This window comes from Macaca nemestrina, chromosome X (assembly GCF_043159975.1).
Source record: "Macaca nemestrina isolate mMacNem1 chromosome X, mMacNem.hap1, whole genome shotgun sequence".
NCBI classification, from domain to species: Eukaryota; Metazoa; Chordata; class Mammalia; order Primates; family Cercopithecidae; genus Macaca; species Macaca nemestrina.
The window spans coordinates 44,246,139-44,265,638 of record NC_092145.1 but is presented as its reverse complement, the minus strand read 5'-3'; the positions used below and the strand labels follow the sequence as shown (position 1 = coordinate 44,265,638).

General features: G+C 38.1%; 1 protein-coding gene across 13 annotated transcripts in view; it reads left to right on the top strand.

Annotated features, from left to right (window-relative positions):
- LOC105490475 (p21 (RAC1) activated kinase 3) overlaps nucleotides 1-19,500 on the top strand; it is a 292,458-nt gene that overhangs the window by 181,381 nt on the left and 91,577 nt on the right. For all 13 annotated transcript variants that reach the window (XR_011618400.1, XM_011756150.3, XM_011756145.3 and 10 more), the window contains one exon: nucleotides 6,533-6,734. Coding sequence is in view for 12 of the 13 variants with exons in the window: in XM_011756150.3 (XP_011754452.1) it covers nucleotides 6,560-6,734 (175 nt within the window). In the remaining variant the exon portion in view is untranslated. The remainder of the gene's footprint in view (nucleotides 1-6,532; nucleotides 6,735-19,500) is intronic.

Below are 19,500 nucleotides of genomic sequence, written 5' to 3'. Positions count from 1 at the left end.
ATTACAAACATATGTTTTTAAAATGAGGTGCTGGTAATCAGATGGTAGCTGGTTTTGAAATGATGCCCAACTACTTGGCAGTTAGACTAGTGCTGATATTTACAAATATGCTTTCTTGTCTCTGACCTGCTACAATTAGGTCTATAGGCTTATGCAACATTATGAAAAACTTATGCAGAGCTGTAACAAATACATAGAATGTATAGAGTTCCATTTCATTACTTCACACATGTATTTAATGCCTGTTGGGAACAAGAGACTGTACTAGTAGTATGAAAGTATATAATTATGACTGAGGGGCTCTTACCCTCAAGGAACTTATGATCTAATGAAGGGAGTGACTTGGATAATGATTGTGCAATTTGAGACAAGATGATAAAAATGGTAATTTGGGCCCATCCAGCTGGCTATAGTTAGTGGTTGGGCTGCCCTTTTTCCACCTAGTTTGGGAATGGTAGTGTGGGTTCACAGCTGCTGGGAGACCTAGATCTGGTTCATTCTTCTCCCTGTAAAATGCCCACTTTGGCGTCTTAGCATGTTATGGGCATTAATGTCTGAAAAGTCACTAGAAATCTTCAGATGCTAGTTGCTGTAGAAATGCAAGGCAACGTATAATATTTCTTTCAAATCCTAAGACATTGTCTCCTTTGTGGAAGGCTAGATGATTTTTTCTTTTTTTGGCAGTTAAATGTACACTACGTCTTCTTACATTATCAGTCACAAGTGAGCTGGTTGGTTCTTTTGTAAATAATGCATCCAAGATAAAGTAGATTTAGTATCAGCATAGGCTAGTTAGCAAAGCATGGTTTGTTTCCCAGTCAAGTCTATGCCTGAATGCTCAGCTAGCCATCTCAAAAATGTATGCCTTTGGTTAAAAGAGAGCCCAAGAAAGAGCCAGCAGTTGTAACTCTTGGATTTTTTTGCCCACCACCAAAGTACAATTCAGTGTACATATCATTCTGATAGTAAATGCAGCAACCTCATCGTCAATACAAAGAACAAGCCTGTGTTGATATCATTGTTTAAGGAGTCATTAGCTAACTTTGTGTCTGTGTTTACTTAATAACTTGAAGTCTGAATACTATTATGAAAAAATCAATTCTTTTTTATCTATAGAGATAATTCTTGTTATAAAGAATTTCCCAATTCCAGAGATTGGAAATATTCTTACATTTTAATGTAGTGAAGGTTCTTTGACCAGTTCAAAGGTTCTTGACCTTTGAAATCCTAAAATCCATCCTCTTTTAGATGTACTCATGTCAGTTCATTATTATAGGGTTGTCATCTCATCAAGTCAAGGTTTCTTGTAACCCCTCATATATATATATATATATATATATATATATATATATATATATATCAGAAATATTAGGAAATTCACCTTGGAAATTTCCCTTAATGAACAGCTCAGTCCTATGTTTGATCCTCTCATTTGCTATGAAAAGGGTGTTAAACAAACTTGGCGTGTGCTCAGATTTGTGATAATGGCCTTGCGTGGCTGGTGGTTTTGGATATTTACTTTTGGGTTCGTTAGATCATGACTGTACATATGCTAACCTGGGGTTTTGTTTTTAAAAGAAGGGCAGTGTTAATTTAGTTTTCATTGGGAAAATATGAAAATACATAGTTATGTGTATTTTGAAAGCAGACAAAATAATACAGACATATAGTTGTTTCTATTTCTCCGATGGTATGATATCTGATAAAAAATATTTATTTCAATTGCTCATGGCTTAATAGATGGTCCTCAAACTGTAGAACTAGTATTTCTGGATTCTCATCCTTCACACACTTGGGTAGAGTGCTTGTAGCAAAGAGACACAATTGGCATTTTTGGTTGTATTCAAACTAACACATAGGTCATAGTGTGAATTTTGGTCACATTAGCTAGAGTATAGTTGATGACCTATTTTTCCCCTTGACTTCTGGATCTACACAAGTTGGTGGTGGCTTTCTTTTTTAACCTACCCAGCATTCCCTGAGTGTCCAGTTGTGGCACTTCACTTGTTAAGAGAATGCATTTTGGAGGAATGAGAGACTAATGACAATTGTTTCTAATTTATAATCATTTAATCTGTAGTTACCATGCATCTTGGTAATAGTTTTTTTCTCTAAAATGCTTTGCAATAAAGCTCTGTGTCAAGGCAAGTTAATGAAGGTCCCTCTGTATGTGTTCATGTGTGCTCCTGTGTGTACATGCCTTCAAACTTGTGTGGGGAGTGGGGAGAAAGGGAGAGAGAAAGATACAGGGAAAGAGAGAAGTAATCTCTTTTAGTACTCTGAAGAAAAGGGGTATTTAGACTCCTTGCCTATCGTGAAACAAGAGGCTTATGTCTTATTGCTGATGAATTGCAAGTGTAATTACAGAGCATTGCTAAACCACATTAAGTCCCAAGGGCTGAATCAAAAATATACACCATCTACAAAAGCCGTTTAAATTATCTCTGAAAAACCTAGTAGTCAAGTATGAAATCAGTCTGTGAGCAGATATAAACCGTTGCTGGTTATCCATTAAAATTAGCTCCACAATGCTAAGGGCCAACCTCTAAAAGTAAAATGAATGGCCCGTGGCTGTATCTAATGTGCTACTCACAAGTTTCTGTACTGTTATAGAAATGAACAACAACAGTTGAACTTTAAAAATAAACAGTTTTTTGATTGGGTTCCTAGAGAATAATGGTGCTTTTGTACAATTCTTGAAATAGAGCCTACAGCCGCCCAAAATAAAATAGTCTCTTTCAAGATCTTGGAAATAATGACATCATAGGCAGATTGAACCAGCAATCCATTAATAGTATCCTTTATAGAAAGCTGTCTCAGGGGAACACATGGCTAAGTAGACTGGCATTGTTTATAAACATAACATAATAAAATCACTTTTTAAATATGTTTGTGGAATAGTAGGAGATACCTCCCACTTGGGAAACAAATACTTTAACCTCAAGGATTCCTTGCAGGTCCCTACCCTTTCTCCATTGGTCTTCTAAAAGTGTGCTTAGAGGCACTTGATTTGAAGGTGAGTTAAAATACCAAGGACCTCCTGTACTGTTCTTTCAACACCAAATCAGAATTATCTGGAATCATTAGCAGAGGATGATTGGTTGTGCCTTGTAACAGGTAGTAAAGAACCGAAGTAATATCAAGATAATTAAAACAAAACCATATCTGAACTGTCTAGGAAAACGGTTTGGTTCATGCTTTATTAATTTCCTAGTGTGGAACTGGACATAGGTTCTTCAGTTTCACTTCTGTCTTTGTAAAAGGTGTATTCTAACTCTTCTTATGATGCCTTGATGAGTTGAATGACATTGAAACACTTTCAGTTTCGTGGGCAATAGGCATGTATGTCACATAGGCTGAGTCCTTTGCAGAATGTCTGTGATACTGACCATGGCAAATGTGTGTTATTGAATTTTTGGTCAGGGATTTTTAGTGCGATATAGAAGTAGTTTGAGTTTTAGATCCCAAGTATTCCTTTCTTCCCAACCTATATTATACGTGGTCAAATAAGGTCAGGGTAATCAGGCAGCCTGAAAAGAAGCAGGGCATCTACCTGCCTCTCTGGTCAGATGGAGTAATTAGGAACAAAAAATGTCACTCTGTTGTCAGCCACCCCTATTTATCAAGAACAAAGGAGCATAGTATTTTAAATTCTGTAGTTGAGCGGAAACCCTGGCTGGCTCAGATTCTTGTCTTATCTTGCAAGATCAGCTTTGTATATCATTTTAAAGAGGTCATGTGGCATGTTTTCCTGACTTCTGTCATCTCAAGTTAAATATGTCATCAGAAAATATATATTATCCAGAAAATGGTGGCTTTCTCTTCCTGTGAGACACTCTTTTTAGAAATTTGTCTTCTAGGTATTTCTGTTTTCAAATGTTCAGTTTCTCTGCAATAACTTTCAAATTTCATTATTTTTACCAAGCTAGGTTTTGTATATCTGTATACATATTTATGTAATAATCACTTCATGTTTGTGCATAGTTTTTGAACCCAGAAAAGTTAAAGAGAAAACTAGTGCCTTGTTTCTGGTGGCAAATGTTCTCTGTGACTAAATTAAAACCATGAACCTGTCCAGTACAGAATAATGCCGCTGGTGAAGTCAGTCTTAAATTCACTTTAATTCTAGAGAAACTAGGAATTTAGAAGGACCAACAGTCAAAATGCAAAAGATAATGCAGACACATTAGCACTGGTCTCATATTCCAATTAAAATATTTACTCTAGTACCAATAGTATCTATGAATATGCTTTATCCTTGACATCCCAATTACTTTTTGATTGTACCTTGTTCTGTAGTTTGACCTAAATAGGAATATGTGAGTTTTATGAAATTGTTGGTGATAGTGACAAACCATTTATTACTTAGTATTTTCACTATCATTATTACTGAAAAAATATAGAATTGGTCTTAATTCATTAAGATAATGCAAGACATGACACTTAGCAAAACCAAAGAGATCTTCCGTTCAAAGCAAGATCAAGCCAATTGTTAGTTGTCAATCACCTGTACAGATGGAGAAGCTATTAATTGATAGTAACCTATTCTTGAGTAGTTACAGACTATATATATTTGAGAGAATTTAGAGCAAAATAAAAATTTTGAAATTCTCTACATAACATGATGTAAATTAGAGTGCATTACTGAGAGTAATAAACACATTGTAACCACTAAAGGGCCAGAAAGGATTGATAGATAATTTTTCAGCACAACAGTTAATGAGTAGACCCCTGTCTTGTTTTTATTGTTCTTAGGTTTGTTCATAGTAAATGTTGTTGGAACAAAGTGATATGCTAAGTCATATTTGGAGAGTTATTATGTTCCTAAGTTAGTACCAGGTAATACTTGATAAACTTACAGAGATGTAGTTTTAAAGGGATTTGATTTTCCTTGAATTCAAACTGGGGATTCATTTGGAAGGTACTGTTAGTACCTGACTTATGCTGGGGTCAGGACCTTATGGAAGGACTTTAATTAGAGTAGGAAAATACCTGGAGACAGAAACATTTCCTTGGGGGAGTCCATGCTTTTCCAGTTTACTTTATCCTCCCCGGGGAATGAAAACCGAATATACTAAGACGTAGACACAAGATACTAAAGAACAATGAACTTGGCCAGGCGCAGTGGCTCACGCCTGTAATCCCAGCACTTTGGGAGGCTGAGGCAGGTGGCTCATGAGGTCAGGAGATCAAGACCATCCTGGCTAACACGGTGAAACCCTGTCTCTACTAAAAATACAAAAAAAAAAATAGCTGGGCATGGTGGCGGGCGCCTGTAGTCCCAGCTACTCAGGAGACTGAGGCAGGAGAATGGTGTGAACCCGGGAGGCAGAGCTTGCAGTGAACTGAGATCATGCCACTGTACTCCAGCCTGGGCGACAGAGTGAGACTCCGTCTTAAAAAAAAAAAAAAGGCCGGGCGCGGTGGCTCACGCCTGTAATCCCAGCACTTTGGGAGGCCGAGACGGGCGGATCACGAGGTCAGGAGATCGAGACCATCCTGGCTAACACGGTGAAACCCCGTCTCTACTAAAAAATACAAAAAAAACTAGCCGGGCGAGGTGGCGGGCGCCTAAAGTCCCAGCTACTCGGGAGGCTGAGGCAGGAGAATGGCGTGAACCCGGGAGGCGGAGCTTGCAGTGAGCTGAGATCCGGCCACTGCACTCCAGCCTGGGCGACAGAGCGAGACTCCGTCTCAAAAAAAAAAAAAAAAAAAAAAAAAAAAAAAAAAAAAAGAATAATGAAATTAAGAGCAAATAAGCTCCTAAAACCCAGACTGGATCTTACAGCTAGCTACCTCTGTCACCTCCCTTGTCCCTTCTCCCAAGACGTAAAATGTGGCAGGGAGTAAGGTTATGGTGTCTCCTCGGGAACTGGACCTCTGACATTTGCCCACCTTATCTTCTGCCTGCTTGGGAGAATATGGAACATTGTTTACCCTAACAGCCACTCCAACTCTGCTAAAACTGCCAGATCTATGGGATGGTTTCTCAGTTAATTATCATTAAAAACAGGAGAGTGCATTTTGTAACTGAGGTACGCACATGTAAGAAATAAACACCAAGGACAGCTCGCTGTTAAAGCAGCTAACAAGTCACTGTTATGGGCCATTAAAAATCAACAGCCAAACCTGTGTCAATTCCAAACTCTGAGGAGGCTGATCACCTGACCATTACAAGCATCAGGATAGAATTTTAAAATAAGATTGTAAATTGTTCACTAAAACACTGGTAGTGGGGAGGAGAAAATAGAGTTTCAATGCGGGAAAAGCAAAGGGACTTATGTGTTTTTATAATATTTAGAAAGTCATTAATCACTGCTTTCACTTTCCTTTTTTGAAAATTGCATCAGGGTTTTTGGGAGGTAACTTCCTTCCCTCCAGAAGAGAAACCCCTAAAAACGATCCTCACACGAAACATGAGAAAATATGAGAACAATGCTTTTGTTTCTAAGATGTTAGAATCCCCATATTTATTAGGTTGTTTTTAGACCTCTTCTCCCTCAACTCCTGTTTTTTCCCTCCTTTTCTTTAGGAGCTGTGAAATTGGTTGTAACTGAAAATGTCTGACGGTCTGGATAATGAAGAGAAACCCCCAGCTCCCCCACTGAGGATGAATAGTAACAACCGGGATTCTTCAGCACTCAACCACAGCTCCAAACCACTTCCCATGGCCCCTGAAGAGAAGAATAAGAAAGCCAGGCTTCGCTCTATCTTCCCAGGAGGAGGGGATAAAAGTAAAGTATCAGTGGCTGGGCATTGAAAATGGGCTAGTTTATTCTTTCATTTTCACTTTCTTTCTTAGGTAGTTGTTTCTTGAGGATTGACTGTTCAGGGCCTGCCTGACCTTTACATCTATATCTTCAGAGGTTGCATTTTGTCTGAGAAGAATGTTTGATTGATTTACTGTGGGCTGGCAGAAAATACATTTACACTGTGTTTTCCTTTCACATAAAATTAAATTCATAGTGTTAAGCCAAGGGTAATCATAGCAACAGTACTGTCTTGAATATATCAACAGTGACTTTCTTTCTGATAATGTAGAGTACAATTTACAATAATCCCTCCCTAACTGTAAGTTGTTCTTTTTGGAAATTTGGGTATAGGTTTACTTCTGTATACCTTTTTGGTAACTGAAAATTTTGAATTCAGTATGTGGGAATCAGTCCACATTGCCACAATATTGTCTCTCTGACTATATTGTAAGTGGGAAGGCATTTCTAAGTCATTTGTTTCCATTCTCATTCTTCAAGCTATTGTCCCCTAGATAGCCCCATGTGCACTGAGTAGCACACCAATATATTATTATTTATCCTTCTGGTGTTTAGAATACCATTTGGTGCTTAAATATCATATGCTAACACTTTGTGATAAGCGGGGATATGAAATCTCTAGTAAGTAACTTTCAGGTTGCATTAATTAGCATAAAGCTGAAACATGGCTTCTACAGATATGAAGCAAGTACAAGGGCACTGACACCATGGAAAGTTGTCAGAGGGCAAGAAGGGTGATGTCTTTAGAAGAGAAACAGGACATTCTCAATCTGCTTCTTCAAGGTAAAATAAATAGCTTTGTAGGTCACATATACTGTTAATCAATCTACAATTCTTACCATAAAGAAAGCTAAAACTATTAGTATGGCCAGTACTGCCACTTGTACACCTACATAACTTAAAAGATGCTTTGTTCTTCATGACCCAAGGATGGAAAAGATGGAAATGAAGTTAAACCTCTGGATTGAAGATAAACCGAAGAATAATGAAACACATTCAATGCAAGAGATCTGTGACCATGCAAGATGAGTTTTCAAAGACATGTTTTTAGACACTGAAATGAATCCAGAAAAATTTTTGTTGGGAGTAAGGGATGGTTTGAGGAATTTAAGGTGCACCATAATGTGGAGACCAGGTGTTATTTGGCGGTTGTGCCAAAGAACAAACCGTTCCTGCAGCTCTCATGTTGTATTCACCACAAATTCAGGAAGTGGCTGAAGAAGGGGATTACGTGCCTGCACAAATCTTTAGTGCTATCGAGACTCTCAAGCTTTGGAACCCTTTGAATACTTCTGAAGAGCAAGAGCCCACTGATGCTGAGGTCAGCAAAATCAGAGAGACTGACATTTCCATTTTTTGCCAATACTTCAGGTGACCTCATAATGAAACCCTTGCTGCTCTACAGAAAACTGTGCCTAAACCCTCTCAGGGGAAATAAATGAGCCAAGTTTCCAGCGTACTGGCAAGCAAATAGAAAAGCCTGGATGAATCCTCCTCTCCTTAAGGGATGGTTTGAACAGTACTTTCTTGTGGATGTTCAAGACTACTTAAAAAAAAAGAAAAATACCTTGAATTCAAAGTCCTGCTAATTCTTCAGTCTATTTGGTGTTTCATGTACATTTGCCAATGTGCATCCTAATGGTAAGATTGTCTTTATAACTAGTCACATGTCTCAGATTCTTGAGCCTTTCAGTCAGTGTTTGATCTGGCTATTCAGGAAGGCTTATTATAAACTAATGTATAACTTCACAATCTCGCGAAGTTTCCACTGTCTGAAGATCCTAGTGCATGAGACTCCTACATCATTACTAATGGCATATCCTTAATAAAGGTTTGGCTATTGATTTTTAATGGGTTTTCAGGAGGTAACTTCCCAAAGAGGCATTAGATAGTTTAACAGAGCCTGTCATTAATGTGACCTGTGAGAAGACTTGGCTAGAGGTGGTGAAATATCTTTCCTCTATCCCTCCCAAAGACAAGAAAAACCTATGGATGAGGATGAAAATTTGGCACAAGAGCAATCATTGGCGGAAGTTGAATCTGAGCCTGTTGACACTAATTCAAGTTAATGCTGCTAGAGGCTGATCCTCAGGAAGCTTTGTTAACTCCAGAGATTATTATCATAAGTGATGATGAAGACAATTAGGAGGCTGTGAGACTGGAAACAAATACAGCTATAAGAAACAGGAGCAAAATTTTTAGAACAATATTAAAACCTCCCTAAGAAGGTAATTAAAATGGACATCTTTACATGTGTCAAATATTACCTGTTCAAAGCTTGAGTGACTTACAATTCTATAAAGAGGTGCTATGATGCCTTCAAACATAATCATATTGGACAGAAACAATCTTCAATAGAACTTAAATCATGTGCCATTCAATACTGTTGCTGGACAGCTGAAAAAACTACCTTCAGACAAAGTTTGATTTAATTAGACTCTATTAAAAGATCCTATGAGACTTTTGAAAAGACTACATTGGGAAGAAAGAAACCTCAGAAAAGCCTAAATTATCAAGTAGTACCATTTAAATACTCTTACTGGACAGCTAATAAGCTGCCTTCAGACAAAGATTGAATGATAAATTGAGCTCCATACAGAACTGCTAAGGTGTCTTCAAAAAGGACTTGAGAAGACAAAAGCATCTTTAGAAGGGCGCCACTTAAATTCACTTGCTTGATAGAAATAAAGCCTCAAGCAAGTTGTTATAACTTCAGGATTCGACTTCACTGACTCTAAGAGTATAGATATCCATGATTTGAACTAAATGAATAGTCCACTTCTGTTCATTGCTTCTCTGTCACCCCCATTTGCCACTACCATAATGAGTGATAGATACATCCTCATCACCACTGGAAATCATCTCAGGATCTAAATGGAAACTGTATAAAGCCTATCATTTTTACTGATTTAAACTGTGTAAACTCATTATTCTTTTTATGTAATGTGCTGTTGTTATTGTTTGCCTGCATAAAAATATGAGGGTTTTCAACAGTTTACCTGAGACCTCATTTTTGCCCATTTTTTTCCTTCCCGATATCATGATCTCCTCAGCTGAACTCTCTTACCTTGGGGGTTGTTCAGGAACCTGACTCTCATGGGGAAAGAGGGATTACTATTTCTGTGTTCCTATCTCTTGGTAACTGCTTAATCACAGTCAGTCTTGAACTAATGGAAGGAGCACTGGACCTGGGTTCTTGAGACCTGGGTTCATGTTTAGCTCTGCCACTGATTATTGTGACATTGGGCCAGTCACTTGGTTTCTCTGAGCCTCAGTTTCATCACCTGTTAAGTGAGGATAGTAATACCTGGCACAAATATCACAATATTAGTGATAATTGAATATAATTATAAGTACCAGATGGCTATTAAAAGTAAAATTAGTAAGTGCTGAATAACCATAATATCATTGTATTTGTAGCATTTTGGACCTTATCGATGAACAACTGAGAAAACTAGGTTTTTGAAATCTTTTATTTTTTAAAAGTAACTTCCTCCCATTTTTTATGTCAATTATAGAAAATTTTAAAAAGAAAATTAAATGTGCCTATAATTTTACAAGCCAGAGGTAACTAAGTTGCTATTTTTCTTTTTAGTACCTCTTGGTCTCATCATAAATTGTTCATCAATGTCAAAAACTTGGAAAATAACGATAAGCATATAGAAAAAAATAAAATCACCCATAATCACAAATCCTAGAAGCAATGTTAATATTTTGATGGATTTATTTCCAGACTTTTTCTATGGCTATGTATGCACATATATAATTTTTACATAGAAAAAGTCATAATGCATATAGTTTTGTTGCTTTTATACTTAGCATTTTTATCATGAATATTCTCCTACATTTATGTGAAGTATTTGTAAATATCATTTTCAATGGTGTATAATGTTTCATTATAGGATGACATGATGGTTTAGTTAACCATTTTCTTTTGTTGGATATTTGAGGGTTTTTCCAAATTTGGCCATTGTAATTTCAGGATGTCTATTTCATTACCTAACTGAAAATATTTGCTTTGGTGACAGCAGAGGATTTTTTGTTGTTTGTTTGTTTGCTTGTTTTTGAAGAAGTCCTTTTAATAGCTACATTTCATTGACTAAATGGAACTTCAAGAGACAGGTAGAAGGAAAAAAAAGAAATAGTAGATGTAATTTTAAGATTGAGGATTTATTTTGTTGGTGACTGTTCCAGAAGCTGAATTTTGGTGTTAGAGCAATTTAGGAGGGACAGTTTGCCACCATTTTATGATACTTTACTGTAGAAAAGTTTTCAGGATTTAGACCAGGAAAGAGACATCCTAACCATATACATTGATTTTATTTTATGGGCCCTGTGAAATCTGGGACTGATCAGGTTTCTCTTTTGTTGGCTGCTAGAAAGCTTGGAGCCAAATGTGTGGTCAATGCATAGCACTTGTAATGGGACTCTACGGTATGTATGCACTTTGTATTAGCTTTCTGCCAGGCTCCATTTCATGTTCCTATTTTTATTGTTTTTGTTTTTTCCTTTTACTTTTATATCTGCTTTGAATTTATGCTATCATGTTGTATTTTGTGTATTCTTGTAAGCCACCTGACATCCATCTTGGAACATGGTGGGGAATAAACACATGAATGAATAAATAAATACATTAATAAATACATGAATAAATCAACCAATAAGGAAAAAACAGTGAGGCAAATGAATGCAGCCAGGACTCTGAAAATTGCATATTGCCTCCAAAAATAATCAATGTTAAGGACTTGAAGCTTGGAAGAACATATTGGAAAGAAGCAGGTGAGGCTGTGAGGCTGCATTTAGAGGTGACATGTTCTGTGTGACGTCTGTGTCTACCGAAGCATGCTTATATGTTTTGTGTCTTCTACTGCACTTGAGCATTAGGTGTGTTTCAGAGGATATGCAATGCTGTGTAAAGGACTGTATCTTTAGAGGGCACAGTTCATGTGCATTCTATTTGTGGGGAATGGAGAGAGATTTGGGAGCTGGTGAGCCTGGGAATTATGTGATGATCCTTCTTCCTGGAGGCATAGGAGGGAATCATTGTATATAAATCAAATCAAGACAAATAGGAAGTGTTCTACCATTTACTGACTAGTTACTGGGTGCCAACCTATGTGCCAGGCACTTTAAATGTGTTGGTTTAATACTTACAGCCACTCTATATTATTCCCTTTTTACAGATGAGGCAATTTAAGCTCAAAGCATTTAAGTAGACAACGTAGAATCACATAGCAAATGACAGAAGCCAGAGGCCTCCCAAGTCTCTCTAACTCCAAACCCTATGCTTACTTTACTATATCACACTACCTTGCAATGGGACAAAGGGAATGTGTGGTAAACTATGTTCCCAGCATCTAAAAGCCAGCAGTGGCTTTCATTTTTCTTTATGAAAATGATAGTGTGCTTTGAAACATACGTGAATTTCAGAAGACGGGACTTTTAAAAATTGCCACTCAAAAGGAAAGAAAGAACTTTTTCACATATTTTTGAAAGGAATGATGGTGAGAAGATATTCTTGATAATGTAGATATGCTAACATTTGCTTTGGGTGTTTTGTAGGGTTTTTTTGGTGTGTACTTTATAGGCTTGCATATTGCTTACTTTAAAAAGCTGAAGTTCTAAATAAGTATGTTCATATATGTGAAAGAGTTCTTAAAGTACTATATAGTTTTGTTATTGTATTGAATATATATTGTTCTAATTCCTAGAGTATGTCATCTTCTATATACTCTATACAGCAGGAATCCTTGCTGCACAACAATTATATTAAAGAAAATTCTCAGTTATCCTTTATGGTCTTGTTAATCAAATGTTTTGGTCAATGCATATTACTAACTTTCATCTAATTAATGCACAATAAAATATACTTAGTGTGATAACAGTATGAAATCTTTCTTTGGTGATACTGAAGACCCTTTGGGATCTTGCAGTAGCTCAAAGTTATTATCACTGCACCAATAATGTGTAAGAGTGTCAATTAATTCAGGGTTCTGTTATCAGAAAGCCAGGTATCAGAGACTGCTACATCCTGAATGGTGCTTACATTCTTGGTTCTGCAAATGTAGCCCATCCAGCTTAGCAAAGAGTGCTCTTTGGAAATCACTGCCCTGCCCTTTTGGAAACCTGAAGGACATGGCATCTTGCTTGTCCTCTAGGGTCAGTGCTGTGCCCCAATAGAAGAGTCTCTTGTACTACTCCTTTACTCCTAGGCAACCCGTGTTAAAATGGGAAGAAGGTGGAATAAGGACACACACTCCCTATCTACCAGGGTCTGTGCTTCCACTTTAAGGCCAATGAACAGGGAAACTGGGCACAAATATAGTAGCCCCCTAAAACCACCAGACAGTCAAATCCAAAATAAGTATGGAATGTAGGATTGGGAGATGTTTACACTAAGGTAAAGAAGCCACAGGGAGAAATAAATTGAGAGGAAGTAATGACTGAAAGGGAGATTAGGAGGTGGAGAAGGTACAGAGGATGGATGGAATAAGAGGGGAAGACAGAAGAGTGCTGTATCAAACATGAAGTTTGATACGTTTTAAAAAATGAAGTGTTGCAAGAAGAGGAACATTGACAAAGGCTAAGGGATATGAAGTTGCTTTCCCTGTTGAGGCAAATGAGGCCTGTTTTTTCTCCTCAAACTTTTACCCTATATAATTATCCACATGATCAGAAGTGTCTCATTAAGACATTGCCTCATCTTTGCTTTTTGTTTTCAAATGTTTCCCATCAAAGTTGTTGCATATGTCAATTGAATGCAAATGAAAGTGGAACCAGTACGTGTTGCCTAGAAGGAGATGAGTAAGAGGTAACTTCCTAATGATTTCCCAGAATAATCACTGTTGCTGAATGTTTTTGAAGATGATACCACTGAAGGTGTTAGCTGTTTGCATGTATGAGTGGGGGTGACTTGAAGGGCTCACCTGTGACTATCATTTTACTTCCTCTATCCCGTCATCCTCATGGAATATCTGACCTGTGAATTGGGCTTGTGGCCACTCTTGCAGAATCAGGTACCACATTGAGTTTTTATCTATACATTAAAGCCTGCTAATTTGAGGAGGACATATATTGTTTTCCATAGCCACTGAAGACCTAGCAGGAGAAAATGGGCTTAATATCCCACCAGAGAGAATGGAACTAGACATAAATTCCGGATAGGCTAATTGGATGCTACAGGTTACTAAGAGTGACATTTTCTAGAATCTTCATTGGATATCTCATGGCTTTAGCAATTTCTACACGAAGGCAGGAGAATGGACCTTCCACCATGGGCCTTCCCAACTATATGCTTCTGAGATTTGCTAATATAATAAAAGATATTATAATAAGAGAAGTGAATGTTTAAAATGGCCCAGTTTAATCCTCTTTTCTCAGTAGATATACTTCCAAGGATATCACTCATAAGATGAAAGTGCTAGGTCTAAACATAGTCACCCTGTTACTTAGTATATTGCTAATAAGATGATGTATTTTGGAAGGCCGTTATAGGTGTATTACAATGTTCCAAACCTCTCATGGCAGTTACCTTCTTCAAACTCCCTATGATGGAGATAAGGCAGGGATTATTCCCATTTTACAGAGGAAGGCAGAAGTTCAGAGAGGTTAAATGACTTCCACAAATTTGCTCCACTACTTAATAACAAAGCAAGGCAGACCTAGAATTTGGATCCCCCAACTCCTAGTCCAGCGGTAGTTGAAGACTGTACTGCTTGCATAAAATGAGAGTAGCTTGATTGTAAACAGGTTTCAGCCAATGGAATATGCAAAAATTCAATTTTTACAGAAGCAAGTAGAACCCACGTGCCTCAGTGGATACAACAGTAGTCATACCTTTATCCTGACAAGTTATTCCTCCTGAGGACCTAATTTGCTAACAGGAAGTAACTAGCTTTTGTAAAAAAGAAAAATATGGAATATTAAAATAGAACACAAGAGTCACCTATCATCCCTTCCCTTAGATTCATTCATGATCCAGTATGTAAAAGATATTTGGGCCCTCTTACGCATTTAATGAACACCTTCCTTTTCTGCTCAGAATCAATATGTATTTGCCTAAGATGCTAAGTGTAAGCCAGAAATATGGCTGTTATGTGGAATTTCTTTTTAAATTTTTATTCACCGTGTACTGTCAGTTGCTTTAAATACTTACTGCCAACAATAAAATCTATTTTTATGCCTATCTTTCTATTGTAGTCACCACATAGTACTTTCACATATTTCCAATGCAAAAAATAAATAAATTTGTAGGCCCACACAATGATATTCTTTATACCAAAAAAAAAAAAAAAATTAGGTGTAAACAAAAGAACTGATCTCTCCTTGTGTACAGGGAAATGTACTTCTTGTAAATCCAGGAGTTGAGAAATTCCTGTGGGTCCCCTCTTGTAATATGCCCCCAAACAGGATATTTGTTTACAGAGCAGATGTCTCAGGGATTAGAATATGCTTTGCAGAAATCAGTCCCTCTGGAACTATTGCTCTCACAAATGAGCGCCTGCCTCTTTGAAACCTGCAGGGCTGCTGTTGTCATAGGAAGAACTATTCTGAGATACTTACTGTTTACCTAAGTATAAGGAAGGCTTCAGAAGGCTTCCCTAAGGAGGGTTATGGCACAGTGTGCTCTGTGACCCACAAATCAGAGGATAGAGCAAAATGGCATTTTTTTAAAGAAAAAAAAGGAACAACCACAGTACTTAATTCACTTTCCTGGTAGCTAAGTAGACACTAAGGCATTTCATTTCTTACAGGCCAAAGGCAACATTTTGTAAATGACCTGTTTGGGGCACTAACTGACAGCCTCTTAGTAACAGATAAATCAGTGAAACACCAAAAGCGTCTATCATCCAGCTAAAGAGTAACTGAGTCATTAAGGATCATTTGTTAGGAAAATGAAGGATGTCACCCGTAGGAGGTGGATGGCCCTTTAATAAGACTTCTATATCCTTTCAACATGGATTTCCCAAATCAATGCTCAGGAATATTGAGATGAAAAATAGCCTTTAAATATGACAGATCTCTAACCTAGCCATCTCCACTGTTTCTGCCAGAAGTGGTCCCTGTGTCTACAAAAGTTGTTTGGCTTTAGGAATATATAACACTGAATGAATACAGATTGCATCTGGGTAGGGTGAGGGGGACAAAGGGTGGAAAGAAGGACAAGGGCTTCTGGTGTCAAGCTAGGGATTATGAGATAAGTGCACCTCCCAGGAGGGCCTCGGCCCCAGCAACTTCACTACAAGCCTCCCAACGGAATGTTTTATTAGGCTTCCTTTATCTCAAAGGGCTTAATGGAAGACCACAGGATAGAGACATGGGTATCCAGCCAATGTACAAATCTGGGCTGCATTCTGACTTTGAGCACAGATTTAACTTATTAGCTATCTCAGTTTAAAAATTAGAATCTGGAGCATGTTTTTAACTGCTTATATACCACTCAGAAAAGAGTTTTGCCTACTTTTTATGTGCCTAGCTCTGTGCTGAATATTGTGAGGGATACTACGTATGAGACAAGGTTCCCTATCCTCATGTAATTTTCAACATAGTTGCAGAAATCATACACACACACACACACACACACACACACACACACCGAGTTTGTCGGAAATGTCCAGTAAGTGATCTTGGAGACAACAGATACAGTGGTAGGGAGGTCCTCCCCATTCCACTCCCACCATTCATTCTCCTCTTCCACCTGAGTGAAACAGCAACCATCTGGAAGCCTGCCCCCACCATGGCATGTGTACCTTAGCAGCACACAGTTATCTAGCTTGTCTTCTCACACCTTTTTTTTATTGTGTCATTCAACTATTCAAAAACCTTTCTCAGCACATTTTGTATTACTACCTCCGATTTCATCTTTCTTCCCTTCCTGATTTCCAAGGCTACACCCTACTTATTTATTGTGTCTTCTCATTTCCTCATCAACATGCAATATACATCCCTACTTCTAAGCTTTTACTTTTACTGTTCTTCCTAGTTGAGATGACTTACCCTTGCATCTAGGATCCAGTCTTTAAGGCCCATTTCTCAAGACATGCCTCCTCCAGTAAGCCTTGACTGTCTACCACGGATTTCTGTGATCTTTTCTTTGACATGCTACTATACTCTATTCTGCCCAACTTAGCACCTAATTTTCTTTGGCAGTATCTGTTGCTATTTCTTGTTTATTAAGGTTATTTTCCCAGTTAGATTGCAAGTTCAGGATGTTACTTAAGTTTCTAATGAATCACCCAGAATAACCTGTCACTACATTGATCCACAATTCAATGTAGTTGCTAACTGGCTCACTGATTCAAAGGAAAAGAAGCTGGGACAGTAGCTGGAGGAAGTTGTGTTTTAGAGCCAGGGTTGTAAAATGCTTGCCTCATAGAACTAGCTGGACTATGTGTTTATTTTTCTTTAGAAAAATTATTTCAGCATCAAAAATGCTTTATACAATATTTTGCTTTTAGCTTTCTGTATTAACAAGGCTTTAAATGTTGCTTGTAAAATTATGACATGTACCATAATATTTTGCATGCTTTTCATTGCTTTTAAAAAGATGATGGTTGTTTTGTGCTTTTAGGCTAAATTTATGTAGGAAAGCATTTACCTATGTCTGTCTTCTGTCATCCTTTTTCTTTTCCTGCATGCTCTGTTTCCAAGAAGCTAGAAAGTGTTCTAAAAAATAAATCTGAAAATGACCATATGACATCCAGTGAGTAGGCCCAACAAAACTTCCAGGAATTTTAGGGGAAGATAACAAATGGAACTCCTACAACAAGGAAGACTCATGCCACAGCTTTCTAAATTGCTTTCAGAAGGCAGCCACAGCACCATCTAGGGATTTCGTCTGGGGGGAGAATTGGTTGCTTTGCTCAACCTTGAACCATGCCGAGCTATGTTGCCATATATGCGTTTGGCTCCCAAGTGGTACCTGGCAAGAGGTGTGCCTGAATGAATACAGAGTCATTCCCACTGTTGGGGTAAAAACAGCAACAACGCCACCAATAACAACTTTAACTACAAAAACAACTCTAAAATATACTCCTCACCCTTAGGCCTTCTTGGCAGACATCAGTCATCTTCTCCTCTTCTATGAACACATAACGGCAAATAGGCATGACCTGTCCCCATTTACTGGGCCTCATTTCATATAATGAAGGTCTTTCATTCATCCATTCATTTTTTGTTCATTTGCTTATTCATTAAACATTGAGTCAGATGCTGTGCTAGGTAGGTGCTAGGGTACAAAGGTGAAAAAGTCCCAGTCCCTGGCTTTAAAGAACCAAAGGTCTAGTCAGGGACACAGATAAGTTATTCAACGATTAGAGTTTAGTGTGGTAAGTGTAATATGTAGGAGTGAGAACTGAGGAGAGGCAATTATTCCAGACTGAAGGAAGGGGTGGTTAGAGAAGGCTTCCTGGAGGAGATGATTATTGAACTGAGGTGAGTCTTAAATGGCTAGCATAGAGCTAGCCATTAAGGAGTGAATGGCATCCCAGGTAGAAAGACCATCATTTTGAAGGCAGTAGGCATGACACGCTGTTAGTTGGGCTTCTATGAATACAACTACAAGTAGTTCAGAAAAACTGGTGCTCTGAGAGTGGGAGAGGGGTAGGAGAAGAAACTGTGGATGTAAGTGAGGACCAGATCCTGGAGGGCTTATCTATGCCATGCTAAGGGGTTTAAATTTAATTCTGAAGGCAATGGGGGAACATTGAAGCAGGGCAATGATATCAGATTTGTGTTTTTAAATATCACTCTAGCCACAGGAGGAATCGGGAAGAGAGGGAAAGAGACCAGTCAGGCTGTTGGAGTCATACAGGTGAGAAATGAGAGTGGCCTGGCTTAAGGGCCAGTAACAGCAATAAGAGAGGACAATGCAGAGGGACTATTTAGGGAGGAGAATTCATAGAACTAGACAACTAATCAGATGGTGAGAGGAAGAGCTGGAGAAGGTTGAGTTAGGAAACAAAAGAAGAATTGTTATTTCTTGTTTTAGATGGGGAAAAGCAGTTAATTAGATAATTAGTTAAATAATTAGGCTTGATTTTGAAAATATTTAGTGTGAGGGGTCTGTGAGGTACCTAAATAGAGGTGTTCAGTAGCCAGTTAACTACCTGGGGTTGGAGTGCAACACAGGTGTCAGGGCTGGAGGTATATATGGAGAATCACTAGTGTCAATGGGGATTGAAATCATGCATGCGGATGAGATGACCCAAGGGAGAAGTGTGTTGATGAGAAGAGATGAGGACCTAGGATAGCTCCTAATATTCCCCATAGTATTTAAAGAACTAACAGAAAGAAGCGCCTGCAAATGAGGCTGAGAAAGAAAACTGAGAAATGCAGAAATAGACTCTAGGAAAGAGTTGTATGAAAGAAGGTGGGGGAAATGTTAGCTTCAAGAAGTTCGTGGTCACAAATGTCAGTTTTGACTAAAGGTCCGCACTTGTAGGGACAGAAAAGTAGCCACTGGTCAAGGAGGAGGCTAATTTGTGACTTTAGGGGAGCCATTACACTGGTTTGAGGAGTGAGAGCTAAGTAAATCTAGATTGCCTTTTCAAAAAGTTCAACCTAAAGAAGGAAAAGCTGAGACTATAACAGCTAGAGAAGTATGTGAAGAAGCAGAAGCATTTTAATTTTTAAGGACAACAGTGATCTCAGCATGTTTTTTAAGCCAAAAGAGAAGTGCCAGTAGAGACGGAGAGATTGAGGATACAAGAAGAAATAGAGCATAATTGGT